Source organism: Magallana gigas, chromosome 5 (genome assembly GCF_963853765.1).
Source record: "Magallana gigas chromosome 5, xbMagGiga1.1, whole genome shotgun sequence".
NCBI lineage: Eukaryota > Metazoa > Mollusca > Bivalvia > Ostreida > Ostreidae > Magallana > Magallana gigas.
Window position 1 is genome coordinate 31,047,833 of NC_088857.1, and position 21,152 is coordinate 31,068,984.

The 21,152-nt window shown below is 33.9% G+C and overlaps 1 protein-coding gene across 14 annotated transcripts in view; it reads right to left on the reverse strand.

Moving 5' to 3' along the window:
• LOC105338272 (thrombospondin type-1 domain-containing protein 7B) overlaps positions 1-21,152 on the reverse strand; it is an 81,176-nt gene that overhangs the window by 23,226 nt on the left and 36,798 nt on the right. For 13 of the 14 annotated variants that reach the window (XM_011443313.4, XM_011443312.4, XM_066084327.1 and 10 more), the window contains 6 exons: positions 10,201-10,382; positions 6,982-7,678; positions 4,868-5,119; positions 3,970-4,076; positions 1,043-1,228; positions 284-483 (listed from right to left, as the gene is read on the reverse strand). In XM_011443313.4, the coding sequence (XP_011441615.2) occupies positions 284-483; positions 1,043-1,228; positions 3,970-4,076; positions 4,868-5,119; positions 6,982-7,678; positions 10,201-10,312 (1,554 nt within the window). In that variant the 5' untranslated portion in view covers positions 10,313-10,382. Of the gene's footprint in view, positions 1-283; positions 484-1,042; positions 1,229-3,969; positions 4,077-4,867; positions 5,120-6,981; positions 7,679-10,200; positions 10,383-11,375; positions 11,397-21,152 lie in introns of those variants that run through there. The other variant, XM_066084330.1, reaches the window with a different exon arrangement.

A 21,152-nucleotide genomic window follows, 5' to 3' on the forward strand; every position in this document is an offset into this window, starting at 1 on the left:
ATGTAATCAAACTTGACCAGCCTTAAAGACATGGCAGACGTACATCTCATAAAAGCATTTGACTGGGGCTCAAACTAAAAGAGATTAAATAAAAGATATTCATTCTGTAAACTATTGCTAAAAATTTTCCAGAATTTTATAACATTTTGAGGATCATATTTTTCCAAAAAAAATATCTGACATTGACCTGCCCAACAAAAGTCAGAAAGGACGCTAACAATTGTTTTGATTTTTTAAAGATGATTTAATAATAAAATATTACTTTTAAAGCGATTTTTCTTACCATGTTCCGATTGAAGCAAGAGACAGTTTGATGGGAGATGCCCACCCCACAGGTAGACTGCTGTGGGATACACACTCCTTGTTTCACATGCCAGGTGTAACAGGGCTCTGGGTCACAGTTCTGGGTCTCACTCAAATGGGGACACATCTGACCTCCCTGTGCAGGCTCAGTGATCGTTGCACGCGTTCTGTATCGCTGTCCTACAAAAACAATAATGTCAAAACTAAAAGATCATTTCATTATGGGCAAATTTTTCACATCATTGAGAGTCAGAGAGTATCCAAAAGGGATATGATACCAAAGCTGGTTTCATTATTGCCTCATACTCTTTATTGACAGTAGGGGATTAAAAAAATAAGCTAGTAGCAGTTTTGTCTTTTACCTCTTCGAATAAAGCCCATGATGGGGTTGGGACAATTTCAAAAGTTTAAAAAAGTTGCGTCCCTAAAAACATTTTTTTTAGTAAGAGGGATTAAGGAAATACCATATATCCGATTTTTTGTGTCACAAAATTTGCGAATACTAGGAAAATCTGTAACATTTTTTAATTTGCATCAGTCATTTTATGCAATTTAAAAAGTTTCTTATAGAAAATGATACGGGATATATAAATTTCTGCACATTCAATTATTTGCGATTTAAAAGAGATCGCAAAAAAAGCAAAATTAGATCATCACAAAAATTACCGGATGTATGGTAAGATGGAATGAAAAAAAACACTGAAACATTTAACACCTATTTTATTTTCTAAGTACAAACCAGTTTTCTTGTTGTTTCTGCGCCGTCTAGCATACATTTCACAGTCAGTGACTTTACATTGAGACCACTGACTCCAGATGGACACTGTACAGTCCGTCTTACACTGGGTGGGACAGGTTCGTGAAGACAGAGGTCTTTTCTCTGGACTACACTCCGATTCCTCCACAGGAGTCTGTCGGCCAGCTTCTGTTAAAAATATTCATTAAAGATCTTTATATTTTCTACCAAAATAATTCTTAAATATTTTATATTACCGGTATCTTACTGGTATGTCAAAAAATTATTTACAGGTTTTTATACCCCTCTCACCACTTTAGCTGAAAAATGAACGTATTTCAAATGGCTGGAGAATTTGCACTGAATAATTTAAAAATATATAAAATATATATGTCATATAGAAAAGGAATTATTATTCAAATTCTTGCAGGCATTCAACATTTGTGTACATAAAATATGATTACCGGTATCAAAAATACAAGAAACAATCATGTTTACAGATGACATGTACAGTCTTAATTTGTACTAAGGTACAAGCTCTTTGGAACAAAAATATGATGAAATATTAAAGATTTTAATATGACTATATGACATTGAATTTTTGACCATCTCAAGGGCCCCATTTGGACAATTGAATGAAAAACATTTGAAGAGAATTTTTCTCTGACCTTGACTTATAACTAGCTGGCATAGAACTTCTAATTCAATCTCATTACCCCTTACATACAGGCATTTTTGTTCAATCTGAACAAATTAAGCAAATGGGAAAATATCTATGGTCTAAAACTGATTTTGAAGAGATTTTCTCTGACCGTCACATTGATTTGGTTCAAGGTCACTGCATGCCATTAACCAAAATGCTCTGGTTAAGTAAAGTATTAGCCAAAAAAGGAAAAATGAAGATTATATATATGCATTTAAATAAAGATTTTTGCATGATCTTATATTACCTTGACACCTGAACAACAAACAAGATCAAAGTCACCATGATTTTTCAGATAATTCTGCTATGACCTTCAGATTTGACCTTCAAAATGTGTTCAAGGTCACTACACACCCGTTAATCAAAAGCTTTGTTCATGTGAAGTATGAGTCAAAAAGGGCTAAATGGAAAGTATATATGCTCTGAAAAAAGGATTTTTTGCATAGGCACTGTCAAATGAGTATGAGCCAGACTGTACCAAGGGGAAAGAAGATATGCGCTGGATAAGGATTTTATCATAATTCTGCTATGACCCTAACCTTAACCCTAGAAATATGGTTCAAGGCCACCCTTTACCAAAAGGCACTCTGTGGGTGAAGTATGAGCAAGACTGGGCCAAGGGGAGAGACGATAACCTCTGGACAAGTAAACTTAAATGGACAGATGGATGGAAGGACTGATCACTATAAGACGCACGTAGAGCAGGGCTTTAATAAATATGCATGAAAAAGGAAAATGAAGAAACATTTTCATTTCAGTATTATATGCCTCATTAGTGCTCAAAAATTTTAAGAGAAATCCATAAATTTCTCTGATCTTGCAGGCATCAACTAAAAAATTGATCATGGTTCATGTAAAAAATTATCAGCCTGTCATTGGGCATAAATCTTCCATGAAAGAAGGGCGGATGTATTGGGGTCTCTGCGGACCAGAACACTGAAAGTGTGGAATATTTGATTTAAAAATCTTTTGGATCCAATTTATCATCCTCACTTCCTTCCTACATCAATGCTTATCTGCTGTATCTCAAAACAAAAACACGAAGACAAACATCCATGGAAAAGTACATGCACTCAAAATATTTTGTAATTGAAATCATTGAATTAACTTTTTTCAATATGGATTCAAAAACAGCAACCCAGGTTATTTGATACACATTATGGAATTTCACCTTGAGATAGGGAACCTAATAGAGAACTATGATGAGTTTGCTATACTTCATTGTTTTCTTAGACCTCCCTGATAATGTTTTGTGTTTTAAAAAATCAGCAATTTCATCAGCAATAACTTAGGAAATCAGAATTGCTTTACACCCTTTTTATCAACAAAATACTAATAGAAATGTTCTGGAGGATTTAAGGAAATCAATTCTTGTAAACTTATGATGGGTGTCAACAGGTAAATTTACCTGTCTTAGTGCAAATGGCTTAAAATGTTTGCAAATGCTGATTGTCTGAAAGTCTGAAATAGTAAAGTACTGCAACTTGCACTATTCCATATGATTTATTTAAATTTTGCCACAAAACAATTTTGATCATTAATTTGTTACCAATCATTACTTGCCAATTATTGTTATTGAAATAACTCTCGATCATCTTTTGGTTAACAAATTTAACTTTTTATTTATTGGTTAACAAACTCAACTTGTGGATATTTGATTAAAAAAAATTGTTTAACAAATGTGACATAAGATCATTTGGATTAAAAATGTTAATTGTGATCCACTGATTAACAAATGCAACTTGTGATATATTGATCAAGAGACTAAACTGTGAACCAATGTTTAACATGTAAAGCAACTTGCAATCAATTGGTTAACAAATGTTAACTTTGTGATCTATGAGTTAACAAATGCAATTTGAGCTCATTTCAATTTGTGATTTGTTAAGAAACTTTACTAGTAAATTATATTCTATAAAACTTAACTTGTAATCATTTTGTAAACATAATTGTGATCTACTCTCCTAAGGAAAATATACAGTACATCCGGTTTTTTTTCGCGTGTCACAAAATTTGCGAAAATGGGAAAAATCTGATACATTTTTAATTTGCGTCAGTTATTTTTTGCTATTTAAACAGTTTCTTATAGAAAATGATAAGGATATAATTTCTGCGTATTCAATTATTTGCGATTTAAAAGAGATCACGAAAAAAGCGAAAATTAGATCATTGTGAAAATTACCGGATATACTGTTTGTAGATTCATTTTGACACCGGTATAACTTACGATCTATTTGTACACAGAAGATGTATCGGTCCTGTATTCCTGTATTACACTGCTGGTGGCCTTGGATTGGCTTACATTCTGACCAATCAGACATTATCCACTGGGTTCTGCAAATAACAGACAAATAAACCATATACATAATGTAAAAAATATAACCTCAGTTTCTCAATAGACCAATCCATACTTTACAAAAGTTATCTCCCTTGGCCGCCATCTTTGGGGAAAAACCCATATATTTCTCACGGTAGCCTTTGTAGTTTAGAGGGTTGTAACTTCGCCATTTGACATTAGAAATTCATTTCTGCTGTGAATTTGGATTGCCCCAAGTTAGGGCAACCCACACATAAAAGGAATAAATTTAATTCTAAGCATAAAGAAGGGAAAAGTTTTTTTCCTTTTTGACAATTGGGTTGACCCCGCAAAGGGGAACAATTTTTGCAAAGTGTGGATTGGAATATTACGACCACTCTATCATAAGGTTATATTGTTATTTACTGCATCAAACGTTAACATCAGTTAAATTGCACTTTATCTCTGTACAATGATGCTTTGAATTATAAATAATTCATCAAAGAAATAAAACACACCTTTATGAATTCAATCATAAAAAATTTCAAACTGAAATTACTAGAGGAAAATTGTCCATTATGATCAGGCTTATGCGACTGGATGGTTATCAAATTACCCAACAGATCTATCTTTAAATGTTTAATTTGATGTTGTTGGTCATATGCTGTTTTTAGTAAAGAAAAAATCAGAGTACATGTAGTTTTAAATTTAAACATTTTCCTCTATTAATTTTTATACAGAACTCTTTAATCAAAGGAGATTAATAGAGTCTAAAAATTGCCACAAAAACACGAAGCCCTCTTTATTCCACAGTATCTGGGATCATCACCTTGGACAGTTGATTTTCTGACTAGACTTTATTGGTATGTATTCCTCTAATGGACCACATGGCTTGCCGTCGCCCAGCGGGATCTGAATGACGTCTCTCTTCTGGTAGAGATAGCCGGACTTGACGACATTGTTCCTCGACACACAGGTCTGGTTGATGGTGGTCAGTCCCTGCCACGGCCCGAGGACACAGTCCTGACTGATGATGCACGACTGTCTGAAGGAGAACGGCTGGAACTTCCCCGTACACTTCCTGTTAGTAACAGATCAAAAAGGTACAGTGTAACTGGGCCTCAGAAGGCGGCTGATGATAAACAATTTCAGTTGACTACCGTAATCCGGTGAATATAATACGCACTTTTTTCCAAGCATTTTTTACCGTGAGAAAGGGGTGCGTATTATACATCCCTATAGGATTTGGGCATATTTTTCCCTAGCTGAAGCACGGGGTATCATACTGCCAAATAACCTATGCTGTTCACAGACAGGACCGCTACCCCGCTATACATCGTAACATTCCTTCATTATCACATATATATTACTATATGTAACCCTTATGAAATCATTGTTATAGCATGTAATTAAAGAAAATGTACACTTTAAGTCTGTTAATAAAAAAACTGTTTCAAAATGGCCTTTGAAAATTAATTTGAACTGCCTATTCTTTATCTCCGTGTACGCCGCCATTACAGCTGTTATTAATAGAATGCGGACTTCGATGGCCACGTGCTATTTGTAGCCGATCTTTGAAAACAGCTTACACATCATTTGGCTCATTTTTAACCATTTTCAAGTAATGCTAATTAATTTATTGCAAATAATTATGAATATAAATAATTCTATAACCTATTCCGTTAATTGAAGCCATTGAAACAGTTGTGGTCCCCCACCGCTAACGCTTGACACCTTGGGTGTCTCAGACACCCCCTTAGGCTATGTGTACTATACACAACTATTTGTGCATATATTTTATTATGTTCCAGGCCTCTAATTGATCACTTTGATCGGAGTCATTTAAGAATTTAATTAGGTCCGTTATCTCCATACCTGTACATCGTCCGTATTTCACTTCACAGGGATTGTAATGACTAAACAATTATATCACGCTTGTTAAAAGTAGTTGATTTTATTTACGGTAGAATATTTAATACTAGGCCTATTTAAAACATTGATCATGAATTAAAGATATTACCGCGATGTATTAGTTACAATAAATCCGTATCTAAGAACATATTGGGTTTTTCTTATTTCCGGTAGCGTATTCCCGCGATGAAATTGAGCGTGCATACAAAGTATAACTGCTTTGTTGATACTCAGGAATACCGTTTGGTCAATTTTTTTGATGCGTATTATACATCCCAACAAGCTTTTTTTCACCATTTTCAGGCCCAAAGTGGGGGGTGCGTATTGTACACTACTGCGTATTATATTCACCGGATTACGGTATATACTGTGGTTTCATCAATATTCATTGAATACCAATTTTCGTGGATTTCGTTATTCAGTTGATCCACAAAATTAAGTGTTAACTGAAGTGCAATTTCTATTAACATTTTGTATTGGTATGGTCATTGGCCACGAATTTACGTATCCTTGAAACTGTGATTTTCACTTTATCCTCGAAAATTGATACCCTTGAAAATTAATGAAACCACAGTAACCCAGAAATTTTAGAAAAAAATATTTTTGAGTCAGATACCAAAAATATATAAAAAATCTTATGGTTTTAAATGCAAGAACTTCGACTGTTGAAAAAAAATATTCTTAAAAATTCCATCAATGTTTTGTCTGCTGGTTCCTTTATCCATGTATTACTTTTAATCCTTAAACTCTTTCATGCCTTAAACAATTCTGGTCATTTTGCCCTCTAGCTTGAATTTCATTATGTAAAAAAGCTTTCAATTAGACTCTGAGAACCAGTAATAAAGTACACAGGCCATCAATGTGCTCTCAACCTTCAGTCATGAAATCATACACAAAATGACCAAAAATGGATGTTCATAAAAGTTTCTGTATGAAGGATCAATGTGCTAATGGTGAAAATGGTCCATTTAAGATTTCTGTGCATTGTAACTAAACCATGAAAAAGTACAATAGATAATGTCATGTACTCACGATAATTCCTCTTTCTGACCTCGGATATTGAAACAGTCAAAGGAGCGATCTTGATTACCAATGTAAGGATTGTATGGAATGCGCGAGTTAGATGGATCTGGAAACACCTGACAAAAGGACCAGGGAGTGAAATTCAGGAAATATTTATCACTACAATTGCTGCAGGGAGACATTTCGGAAAAAGCGGGGCAAGGCTTGCCTCTGTTATTGTTTGGCACAATGATATCTCTAGTCCTACTCCGGTTTAGAAACCGGCAATCGTCACATGAGCTCCACTCAGAGAATTCGCCCACGACACAGTTTTGCGGACAGTTGTACTTGCAAGATTGCCGTGTAGGGGGCTTCCCCTGATTAAACGATGCACACACTGAATCCTCTGTCCGATCTCCTGTAATCTGATATACACAGTAAACGTCCCGCGTTTGGTAACCGAGATTCTTTGCACAGTCCACTCCCTGCAACTCTATTTGACACTCGGACCATCGTCCGACCACCCATCTCACTTGGTAGCTACCCACAGAATCACACGATTTGTAACAGGACTGCTCCTGCAGAGGTTCGTCATATCCCGAGTTCCTACACAGCGAGTGGGGAACACTCTGTTGGACGGGATAGGATTTCTCACACCACACATTACGCCGCTGTGTGCCACCTCTTCCACAGGTCCCATAGGGTTTCTCACAATCAGACCAAGAATCTATTGAAGAAATAACAAAAATTATGCTACAGAAACCATAAAGTGAAAATATAATGTTCATGCATATCATTTTGATTTAATTTGCAATTAATAAGATTTTTCAATTCTTATTAAGTATGCAAACACAAAAAAAATTTCAGTTAACAGCATTTCATTTTGGAATATAACTGTATTAGTTTTTAGCTTTTAGATTCTTGTACCTTTGCCTCTTGAATAAAAAATTCATAAGTTAAAACAAAAATACCCCCCCCCCCCCCCAAAAAAAAAAAGAAAACAGGTCCAAAGCAAGAGAAAAAATCATAATTGACACATTTAAAAAAAAAATTATTTTAAATTATTAGTTTTCAAATCAATTGATATCTAATAGCAATACAATGATGTCAACGTAAGCCATACATCCACTCCTTCAAAACAATTTTTTAATTCTCATTTTTGCCAAATTTTGGTGAAAAGTAAGATGGGCATTTCACAATCTGAATTATCAAACAATGTTTAAATTATGAATTCAAGTTTCTTTCTACTTGGTGCATAATTCAATTTGATGCATTAAATAACATATTTGTACCATCAAAATTTAGAAAATTATATATAAGTAACCAAATACGCAGCAGGACGAGAACACTGAAAGACTTATCACCTTCTTGAAAACAATAATACACTGTAATGGAAAAGATAACAAAGATAACAAAAAATGTGGAAATTCCATCATAAAAATTAAAGCTAAGAATTTAACAAAATTTCATGAAAAGTTGCACAATTATTATTAATATCATTTTCAATAGACAATTTGGAATCCATCACTTTTTTCAGGTTTCTTAATCAGTTTGTAATTTCAATCGCTTAGTGCCATTTCTTGACACAATGGGATTTGAATTTTTTTTCAGGTGAGAATCCTACTCAAGCTCAACCATTTCCATCAAAACAAACAACATGAAACTGATAAACAGCTCTTCTGGGTTTTTTTGTTTTGTTTTTCCCTCAAAAAACAAAGTTGTGCACTTTAATTCAATAAAATTTCCATTAAAATTTCCAGAAAAAAGTTCTGTTAACAAGTTTATGTTTATGTCTTTCATCATAACTCTCAGATGATAATGATCCGATAATAAAACAAACGTTTCTCAAGTATCCCCGCAAAAAAATATAAAATTAACATAAAAACTTCAAAACTGTTTACTGCTGCAAGAGTTGAACTGCGCTCATAATAAATCTTAGCATTTTTGTAGCTAAATATCCTGCTATCCCTTTAATCCCTTAGCCTTTTGAACTGAGTAAACCAAAGAGATGAGTATCCTAGCTGATGCTTTATCATTGATTAGCTTTTATCAATGTCACTCCGACAGATCTCTGCTCTGTAGGGCTACTCTAGCATTCATCCCTGAGTAGTACGTAATACAACTTCCATAATATACTGATTCAAAAATTTAAGCAATGTTATATCAAATACGAAATTTTTCAATGCACTCAATGTCATATGATGAGAATACACTACGGATTAGAGAGCTGAATCTTACATTTTGAATATTGATACACGCTTATCTACTTCAGTGATTTTGAAGCAACATACAAATTGTTTTATCAAGCCATTGCAAATGAAAAATTTCCGTCTGGTCAGGTTTTTGGGGTTTTTTTTTTTTTACCATAATTAAATAATATACCTGCTAGCTATAAGAATGGCAGATGAAATATTAAAGTTCTATCTTCTGAACAATTTTCCCTTCAAATTATATAATTTTTCTGCATGTTTTATAGACATGCTGCTATTATTGTATCCCCATACATGACATTTCAGTTTCAGTTTGGTCATTATGTCTGGTAAAATAACTGACAGTTACTGCAATTAACTGCAGACTTTGTAGGATTTGAATTTTCTTTAGTGGTTCACCAAAACCTATGATAAAACTCTCTCTAAACAATTAATATACAGTATAAATCATCATTAATGGTTCAGAGGAAAGATTAGCTTGTGGTAAAAGACATACCACAAAACCAATGAGAAAAAAAAATTGACATCAATTTCCTTTAACTTTAATGTTCATGATGGCTAGTTCAGATCATAAGCTGGATACATATACATCATATTTTTAAAAGTACTTTGGAGCTATTTATATTTGTTAGGACTCAATTTTCATGAATTTTGAGGGTACACCTTACAAACATATCAAAACAACCAACAAATTACTGGTATGAAACACTGTCTTAGAAGTAAATCCACGAAATTACATCCCAGCAAAATCAAGCAAACTTTAAAAGCTTTGACAATCAATGAAAAGTGTCCCAGATGAAACTGTTTTTTGGGTACTATAGATTCCTTATTTTACGCAAGTACTTAATTCCGCAACTCAATTGTTTTCCATTAAATCGTGAGAACATAAAATTGCGAATGCCGAAATTTTATCACAGTCTCATGTAGTTAACATATGTCCAAAAATTAAAAGCGAGATTTTAAAATTTGCGATTTTACGCGGATATCAATCCTCGCGTTTAATAACGAATTTACAGTAATATAATCACTGCTTGCTTACCGGCCCTCCATCTGTACTCTGCATTCGCTGAATGTGTCAGCGAGGTGAGGAATGCTAGGAAAAGTGAGGAATGTACAATCAGTGATGTCATTTGTGGCTTCCCATAGCCCATCTCCTGAGATTGTTACATGGATGGTCTGTATAGTCACACAGGGTACCGGTCAAGCAGCATCATACATCAACTGTCAAAATAAAATAAAACCTTAGCATTCTCAAAATAATATGGTTAATAGGTTCTATGAAACCTTTAAAAGAATTCAGTTAAATATCCACCAAGAAATAATTCTTTTCTGAAATAATTCCCCCACTACAAAACTTGCACTCCTCAAACCCTTGTGGCAGCAACTATGAGATAACCAATAACATTGCAAGAAACTGTCCACTCACTGACCAATCCTGGTCTGGAGTATCTCAACCTGTCAGAGGAATAATAGCTGCTGAGAACACCCTCCCTCACTCACCCATCCTCATCCCTGATGAACTAACAACTTCAGCTATGCCACAACATAATGAAATACTTCCCAGGCTTAATGGCAAAACCAAGGCTTTCTGGCTTTGTCCAAAACTCCAAATACTTTGGGAGTCACTGACTTGAGAATATATGTTGTAATAATCATGTCCCTATGATAAAACATCGCTCATCTTCTGTGCAATATTGTTTTGTTAAAATATAAGCACAAACATCTTCTAAATGAAATATTCTTTATTTAAAGAATACCGGTACTCACTGGCTGACTTTGTAAAATACTGCAAAAATATATATTAATTTTAAATATATGATAACACCTCAAATTTAACACATATGTCCCTATCAATATCTAAAAGTCTTCCATAAGGCATTTGTCATGACTATAAATTAAATCCTGCAATTACTCAGGTAAAGATGGCCACATCATTTATTGCCTGATAATCAATGATCATTAAGTTGGAAAATTATGTCTTTGAAAAAAGCACTGTTTGGAACAATTTGGAACAACTCATACAATCAAGCACATGTCATGCTTTCTCAGTTGGTAGATCTTTCTAGTATCCTGCCAGGAAGGGGCTTTACACTGTCTACGAGTAATTTCTTTCAAGTTTCATAAAGTTCCCTACAGCATTCCTCCGGAGGAAGACCCGAGTATGACTGAGAAAATATACCAATGTAAAACAGCCCAATTAATCATAACAGTTACCACATGAATTAATTCGGTCTGGCCTCATTAATAAGACTTCCCTCATCTCGAGATAGAATCTCGGTTGTTCCTGAAACTAAGAATTCATTGACATTATATGGGAATTGTGTACAGCTCGGAATAATTTTCTTACTACCACATATCATTGCTAGTCAACCTAGATCAGATGAAAGGGAACAAATCCACAAAATAAAAACTCAACAAATTAGGTAAACGCTTCCACATGACTATGATCTAGAAGCTGACGCAACTCCGAAAAAATATATCAAATACCTGATATAATTGCAACAAATGTTTCTTAATTGCATTCATACTGGCAGACTTCAACTGTGTATATGTACTGGAGATATTTATATCTACAACATCAGTACAGCTTTATTTACAATGAACAATATGTTTAAAACATAGGTGATGGGGTAAAAAAAAATTTATTGTTGACACATTTTAATGTACAGTGACTTTTCCTATGTTTTGTTTAAGATTTTCCATCTGGCACATCTCTTATGTTTAGGTAGTACACAAATAATTTACATCTTTATTCATTTGGCATAGAAAGTCAAAATCAGAAATATATTCTTTAAAAAAAAATAAAGAATTAAGTGTTTCTATAAAGCATTTTTTACAATTAACCAATCTAAATAATCTAAGAATTTTTTTTAATTGCTTCACTATATATTATCATGCCATGATATTCAAAGCTTTCAGGAAGCAACTTGAGCATTTACAGTTGTCCAAAATAAAAGAAATCTAAAATAAAGGAGCGAGTAAATCATCTGTCATTCATCAGCTGCATTGAGAACTTAAGAAAACAAATTTTGGTCTTGCAGTTGCAATCTTATCTCTGAACAACTTAAATCTATACATGCATGCTGCAAAATACTATAAAAATCAGACAGCGTTGAATTTATTTTTCCAATGGCTGCTCAAAATTACAATTAGTTTCAAAAGTCAGCACAATAATAAGTGTTTCAATCATCTATTGTCAAGTCATCACTTGCCAATGGTATATCATACATTGCTGAGGCAAAAGAAATCGAACATATAACTCTTCCAAAATTTGCTATGCATGACTGTACCCCATCCAGTGTGGACTATTCACTGATATTAATCCATTAATGGGCATCTTGATGAATATCAAGGACCCGATAATTGATACAATTATGTATATCAGCCCACATGATAAACCATGTCCAAGAAAATGCGGAAAATTGCTGCCAAAAAAGGAGAAAAGAAAAGAGTCTACAAAACACAGGATTCGAATCAATAAACTGATGGATGTATTGGGCTTATATTAGATAACCATCCATCAAATTTGTTGTCTTTTATTGGGAATTAACAGGTGATGATGTTTTGCTTGTAGGGAGATCTTCTTTGCAGTAAACATATTAACTCCTTCGTAAACATCATGCTGGTTTTAAACATTCTCAGGGGAGTCCTGCTAAATGCAAGAAAACGAAACAACGCTCTGGGGAGGTTTTAAAAGCAGAAAGTTACTACTTGTACTGTGGGAATTCCAACTCTAAAGAGCATTTATTGCAAAAATTGGATTATCTAATCGTTAAGATCTAATTATCCAGAAGAACAAAGAAATAATTCCATTCTAATCAATTCCTGCATGTGCTCTTGCTTGCTGAGATTATTTTCTGTATTTTCCCTGTTTTCTTTGCTGCCCATTTGTTTGTTTCTCAAGGATAAACGTTTCACGGCAACAAGGATTCAGCGGTCAGTGCAACACTATTAACACCATGCTCTGCCAGCAATCAAAAGACCCCCCCCCCCAAAAAAAAGCTTCCTTAATGAAACAGCTAGCTCTGTGGCTATACTAACATACCATGACAAGCACTTCAACCCTTTCTGACATTGCTTCCAATAGTTAAGAGACCATCAGCTATAAAAGATAAGACATTTCAATAAATCTCATGACCAATGCATGTCAAGGGAGATAGTTCAGCCCAAACTGGTCAAACATGCAATGTCATTTTGTGCTTGGTTATTGCGATTGTAGCAGAACTTGTTGATCTACAAACAAGATAGAAACCTGTGTTTGCACTCCATGCCATCCTCTCGAATTCATGGTATTCCAGTTCATTAAATCTGTTCAGCAGGAATTATTTGGTTATTATTGGTCCTAATAACTAGGGGGAAAAAATGAGTGATTTCCAAATCATATCACACAGTGCTTCACCAGCCTCACCTATCCCTGATAATTGTTGCAGGAATTCCATAGGCAAATGAATGGAGAATACATGAATCAAAATATCATTCAGATATCTTGCTCATAATATTCAAAAACCTCTAAATGTCTTCTTCTTTTTTCTTTGTAATCCTTTGAGCACTTCAATTTCTCTCCCTGGAAATTACAGCCATAAAGACCTGATTTACTCCATGTGTACTGCTTATGATGAATTACACATGTCATGAACATGCAAACATATTGACTGCTATTGATAAACACAAAGGAAAAAGCCAGGTTAGATTAAAGAACAAATGTTGCAGCAAGTCATTACAGAATCCATCATAGTTGAGCTAAGACAGGAGGGCAAAGATTGAGGGCTGCTAGGATATCAGTAGAGGTTCTCACACCTGAAATAAACTGTCCAAAAAACATGGTTGGGGGTGGGGGCTGAAATCCAGATGCCATCATGTCTGTCAGGTTTCCATGTGGTCTCAATAGCAAAGTATAATTGCTATAAATGTTCAAGTTGTTATGGCTTGCTTTCCACAATAAAAGCTTCATAGTTTTTGTGAATCATTGCTTTCCTCTTTTCAATCTTTTTTTCTTTAGGTTTATAATGATGTAGAGGGTTAAGATGTGCAAGAATATTATACAGTTACAACTTATAGAGAAAATTTCTCTTTAAAATTTGTCCTTCATACAAATTGGTATTGAACTTACTGATTTTAGCATTAACTATCTCTTAAAAACATAATTTTAACCATACAATCATTAATTCAAGAAAGATGAAAGAAACACTTGGGGGGGGGGGGGGGGCTCTTCTTTGTTAAGCCAAAGAAGTGGAGGCACATACATAATTGATATAATTTAATGAAGCGCTTCTCAGTCACATCAACAACTAGTTCAAACAGACCTACACAATTCTTTTATTTTTGATTCTCACACTTAATAATCAATTACCAAAAAATTCCCTTGTTTTTTTCGCTTCTAAGCATTACAATCGCAATTAAAACCAAAGTTCTTTCTTAACCCAGTTTTAAGAGTCTTATGATCAGGGTGATACTTCAAAATCATTAAAGACGAAGGAAAAAATCCCAAACAGACAAGGTGTTACAATTAGGGAATACAAACTACTTAGAAGCGTTCATTCAAGCTTTAGGAAGAAAGCAAGCAAGTGAAATTGGGTATGGTTGTTGTATATTTCATGGCAGAAGATGACTCTCAATGGTAACATGTGATACACTTGGGAACAATTAACATTCCAAATTTAAGCAATAACTTCAATTGCTTTCATCAACCTGAGTATACCTCATCAATGCAAAGCCTGGGTAACCAGAGAAAATGTAAAATTTAAAAAATATAATAATACATCCACTGTTTAATATTTTATACTTTTTTTATTTCCCCATTCTGTCTTGTTTAAAAATAAAACTGAAAGTATGCATCATCAAAAAAAACATTCACATTTTTAATTGAGAATTAGTACAATGCATTATCATGGCAAAAAACAGATATTTTTGTGTTGTTTTCAGGATGGTAATACGTAAAAACTACAATCTGCCTGTTTATGTCTCAAGAAACCCATTTATTAACATTGCTTGACAAAGAACTCCTGCAAGGGAATACAAACTAACAAGCCAGTTTGAAGTCATTAGCTGCCAATATGTATCTACCTAATCTTTTTAAACTGTCGATTTCATCTTCGGTGTGATATACATTTGATGATATAGGGAAAAAACCTCCCATTTGCTACAATTACTACACACAGTAAAATCATTGATGTCTGGACATAAAATTCATTAAACCCACATACCAGCTTTCAGACTCTCAATCTCGCTCTCGCATCATCTGCTAAAAGATTTTTTTAATGGAAAAATTTGTCCAGGATATCTCTTTTTTGCTTGTTCAGAACTCCTAAAAAAAATTCCCATATTTATCACTAATTATCCTGATTAGCCTTTAATTCCAATCAGCTACATCTGTTTTTATACCCCTTTGTAATTTGCATGTGGTCCATAGTTAGAACACCTGCCTATGCTCCTGGGATACCTGAATTACATCATTACCAACAAGAGGTCCCCAAGTGGAAAAATAAAACTGTTATTTGGTTAAACTTATTAATCTCCAAAGTCAGCACTGTGTGTTGCCTATAACAAGGTTCTGTGCTCGATGGCTTGCCAGTTCTGCTTTTAAACAAGCAGTCAAACCTGTAGGTAGCCACTGAAAAACAGCTTATCTCACCGGGAAGCTGACTTTTTGGGCAATTTTCTGTTGAAAAGGGTGCAATCAACACAACATATGACCCAATGGACTTAGTTTACATTGATTTGTTGATATTTTCTGCTTTATGAAAGATACATTAGCTGAATAAATAGTTCATTCCTTTCTAGAGTCTAGCTGATACAATTAAGTTTTTTGTTTTAAATTTATCAAATACCAATGTAAGTTACAGTGTTTCTTAAAAGTTCAATTTATAGTAAAATAAATATATGTCAATGAAAAACATCAAAACATGAAATGTTCAAAATGTAAGCAGAAGTTTTGGGGCATACAAATGACCTGAACTAACAACAATTTGCCAAATAATCTGCTAGGTACACAGAAAACTTTTAAACCAAAACATTTATAAAAGATTATCATGACCCTACTTTGCCCCTCAACCAAATGTTTTTTAGGACTTGCACAGTTAAACTGGCTTTCATTAGACTTTCATTGATATATCTAAATACATTTGTACAATGTAAGATAAACCAAAAACAGAGTTGAATCAACAAAGCTTAAACAGTTGAGATTTCAGATCACATCTTAACAATAAGGAAAGAAAATGTAGAAATGCAATGAAGCCCCTGGTGGAGAAGATTGCAATGACCTATGTGTGAATTACTTTGAGAGTTGTAATAGGGATAAATAAACCTAAAAGATTAGGTCAAAAGGTTCATAATTGTGATTTCTTTCATCTTTCAAATTCCACCTAGTAACATGGTAGCAATACGACACATTTGCATGCATTTGTCTAATTAGTAAATAAAACATATTTTTGGACATTGTACAGAATTGAGATACATTTTCTTTTTCAACATACTGTCAAAAATGACCCTTATACTGAGATGGCCCTAATTGGTTTCATTGAAAGAGCTTCAAACTAAAAACCTTTTGTTTGGCTATATTGAAATCTGAGATATATTAATTATAGAAAAGCTATCAGTAGAAATGAAAATGGGACAAGGGGCCTGACTTTACCATAAGATTGACCTCTTACAGTAGAATCTAATCTTTGTTATAAAGCAGAGATTCAGTTCAAAAGGATGTGACTTCAGAAATCATGTGAATATCTTCTTTTTCAAAGTGACAAACTGATGATATCATTTGGAAGACCCATAAACAATAAGTTATCTCTTTAATCTCTTCATTTCCATTCAACAAATACAGTCAAACTTCGTTATCTCAAACTAGATGGGACTGTTTAAAAACTTCCAGATATCAGAATATTCGAGATATCAAGGGTAAATACTTAGTTAACTTTGAAATATCCATTGAATTCGAGATATCAGTGTTCGAGATATCGAGGTTCAACTGTACTTTGTCACAAGGGTAAAAATCTGAAGAAAAAAACCCCTTAGTGAGCAGATTTGGGCAACAGCAAATACAAAGCCATTGCTTAGTCATGGTGAAGTTTCAAGGTGCTTTACCAGCTAGTACATCACAGTAATGACCTTCTTGATCTTCTCTGACAGATATCTACAGTGACTTCCTGTTTTCTAGCGGCAAACACATGGCTTGACCACTGATATCTCACAACTCAAATCAAACGCAGCTCATCTCACAGTGGTACACTTCATAAAGAATTTAGAATTCAAAATACACTCACAATTCCAGGTGCAGACGGCAACTCAAAACAGCTAGCAGCAAATTCAATGATTTAATATGGAAAGGACAGAACAGAAACATTAACTGAATCTTACAAATTTGTTTACAACATGAACTTTTCTAAGCTGTACTCTATTGAAGCTTCAAAATATCTTTGTCATTATTATCTTAATAATTCTCAATTACATATTTTTCTTGCCTCTAATGGAATCTGGTTTGATAGACGGTTCTTGCACCCACTGTAATACAATAAATATGCCAGTCTGATAGACAAGCATGAAGATTCTTGTCTTGTGTTGGCATATGATAAAGGGAGGCAATAATGAGAAATCGGAGCAATTTTTTTTTCAAACATGTTATTAAAGAAAATTTCTACAACATTTTGTGGTTAAGCTGGTTAAAATAGGTGCAATTTAAGTTTTTTTGTTATTGTAATTAGAAGTGGTTGAGAAACATTTGAGAACTGTTTAAAAATAAGACTGCCTTGAACAAAAGCTGAAAAAAAATATCACTAGTATTTTAACAATTACTTTCCTAATTTAAGTTTCTGAACAGATTTGTGCTTGAAAGACGAAAAAAAATAATAATAACAGAAATTGTCAACTTCTGTTAATTTACTTTACCACATAAAAATGCATTTTTTTTCTTCTTTTTAGATCCAGACATTTATTTTTCTGTACAATATATGTCATGTAGTAGTGCACAAAAATGAAGCCACTGACAGAAATGTTCATCGCCCAACAACTTTGACAATTACAGATACACAGACGCTCTGTTGATGGTAATGAGTGTTGATTTTAGGGTGTAATTAGTGTGCTATGGGTAAGGACAAAACAGATCATCTCCAGATGTTATCTTAAATGTGTATGATCTACAGAGGTCTCTGCCCTCCACTATTAACTAATCCTCGTCATGTAGATATATTAATATGCATATGATTTCTCCCAGCTCATCTTGAAATTGACCAACTGTCTATTTATAAGCTTATCAATTATCTTATTGTTATTTCATATCTATGCCATACCAGACTGATTCTAAGACACATTCTTTGACAAGGCAGACATTCTAAAAATAGCAATAAGTAAAGACATTTTTAAATTTTGAAAAAGTTTCATAAACTCCTAAAAATGTTTTGAACACTACCATTTTCGGAACATTGTTTAATAATTTAACAAAAATAATCCTGTTCATGCTCTTTATAATTACATGCATTATCAAAGGACATTTTATTGAGAGAGAACAAGGATTAATTTATTGTAATATCAATCTTTAAATAGAAAGCTCAATTGCTTGGTTTTTTATTTCAAGGAAAAAATGTGATCCGTGTTCACAGAAGAGTATGTTCAACACCACATGATCTTAATGAACATTAAACAAAGTCTGCCACGCATGACCTTGAACACTGTTCAATACCAGACACTGTTCATTTTGTTCAGGGCATGAAGTCTGATGTTTCCTCTCAAGCGGAAGCTCAGAGCAGCAATAAACCCTTACTGTTGTATCTCTGAAAAACGTGTAAAGTCTGCTGGAGGTCCAATACGAAGAAAAAACAATTCAACAAATGAACTGAAATCTTGTAAGCCTACATTGTTTTCTTGTGCAAGACACAGATGCCTCGAATTCCAAACTTCCCATGCATTCTATGTCCCAACTTCACAAAACAACCAAACATAATTCTCTTCTAAAAGTACAAATGCAGAAAACTTCAAAGGCTGCACAAAGACAATTTTTGGGAGGAAAAAGGATCTTTAAACCTTGTCCACAAAACATAAACAAGAAAAGACAAACTTTTATACAATGTCCCAAATAATTTCCATCTTTTCTATTATTTCTTGGCAAAGTTGGTTTCTGGCAACTTGCTGCTGTGCATGAGTGTCATAACATAACATTGTTACATATCTGATATATAAAGAATTCAACCCCAAAAAACCATACAGTGAAGTCATCTCGAGAAAACATTACCACAGAACCACTATCAATTTTTGTAATTTGGGGTTATGTAAATTAGACATTTTATTGCTAAATCTATGAAAGTCTCTTGTGTATCTAATGATTGCCATGTGTCCGTGTAGTACAGTGTATTGATATTCATAACTGTTACAGATGCTGATGTCAACCGCGTTTGAAGTTGGGATGAACTCAAAGGCGAGGAATATAATCATGCTGGGGTAATTGAGTGGGAACAACTTATCATCTGTGGTAAAAATAATTTCTTCACTGATACAATATAACAAACTGTCACTTAAATGAAGTCATTAGGGGTGAATGCATCATTCCAATTTAGGGAGCAAGGTAAACAGTAAGAAAGGCCAAATTAACCAAACAGAGAGAGAGAGAGAGAGAGAGAGAGAGAGAGAGAGAGAGAGAGAGAAGTACAATCTTCACTACATATCACTGAAAGGTTTATAATCTTTTTAACCTAATTTACTGCTGTTAAAGAACCCAACACTTCATTGCTTCTCAATAGTAACATTCTAACAAAGTTATCCTACAGTTTTAATTCTAAATCATCATTACATCACTTTATCCCAGATGCAAAAAGTGCTTATCATAAGGTCATAAATCATCCAAATGCATGATAGATTACCGTAATCCGGTGATTATAATACGCACTTTTTTCCCAGCATTTTTTACCGTGAGAAAGGGGTGCGCATTATACATCCCTATAGGATTTGGACATATTTTTTCCCTAGCTGAAGCACGGGGTATCATATTGTCGTATTACCTATGCTGTTCACAGACAGGACCGATACCCCGCTATACATCGTAACATTCCTTCATTATCACATATATATTATTATTTAACCCTTGGAAAATCATTGTTATAACATGTAATTAAAGAAAATGTACACTTTAAGTCTGTTAATAAATAAACTGTTTCAAAATGGCCTTTAAAAATTAATTTGAACTGCCTATTCTTTATCTCCGTGTACGCCGCCATTACAGCTGTTATTGATAGAATGCAGACTTGGATGGCCACGTGCTATTTGTAACCGATCTTTGAAAACAGCTTACACATCATTTGGCTCATTTTGAACCTTTTTCATGTAATGCTAATTAATTTATTGCAAATAATTATGAATATAAATTATTCTATAACCTATTCCGTTAATTGAAGCCATTAAAACAGTTGTGCTCCCCCTCCGCTAACGCTTGACACCTTGGGTATCTCAGACACCCCCCTTAGGCTATGTGTACTATACACAACACAACTATTTGTGCATATATTTTATTATGTTCCAGGCCTCTAATTGAACACTTTGATCGGAGTCATTTAAGAATTTAATTAGGTCCGTTATCTCCATACCTGAACATCGTCCGTTTTTCACTTCACAGGGATTGTAATGACTAAACAATTATATAAGTAGTTGATTTTATTTACGGTAGAAAATTTAATACTAGGTCTATCTAAAACATTGATTATGAATTAAAGATACTACCGCGATGTATTAGTTACAATAAATCCGTATTTAAGAAAATATTGTGTTTTTCTTATTTCCGGTAGCGTATTCCCGCGATGAAGTTGAGCGTGCATACAAAGTATAACTGCTTTGTTGATACTCAGGATTACCGTTTGGTCAATTTTTTTGATGCGTATTATACATCCAAACAAGCTTTTTTTCACCATTTTCAGGTCCAAAGTGGGGGGTGCGTATTGTACACTACTGCGTATTATATTCACCGGATTACGGTATCTCAATTTCAATAATTCCATTCTGCTGAAAAAGTGGGTG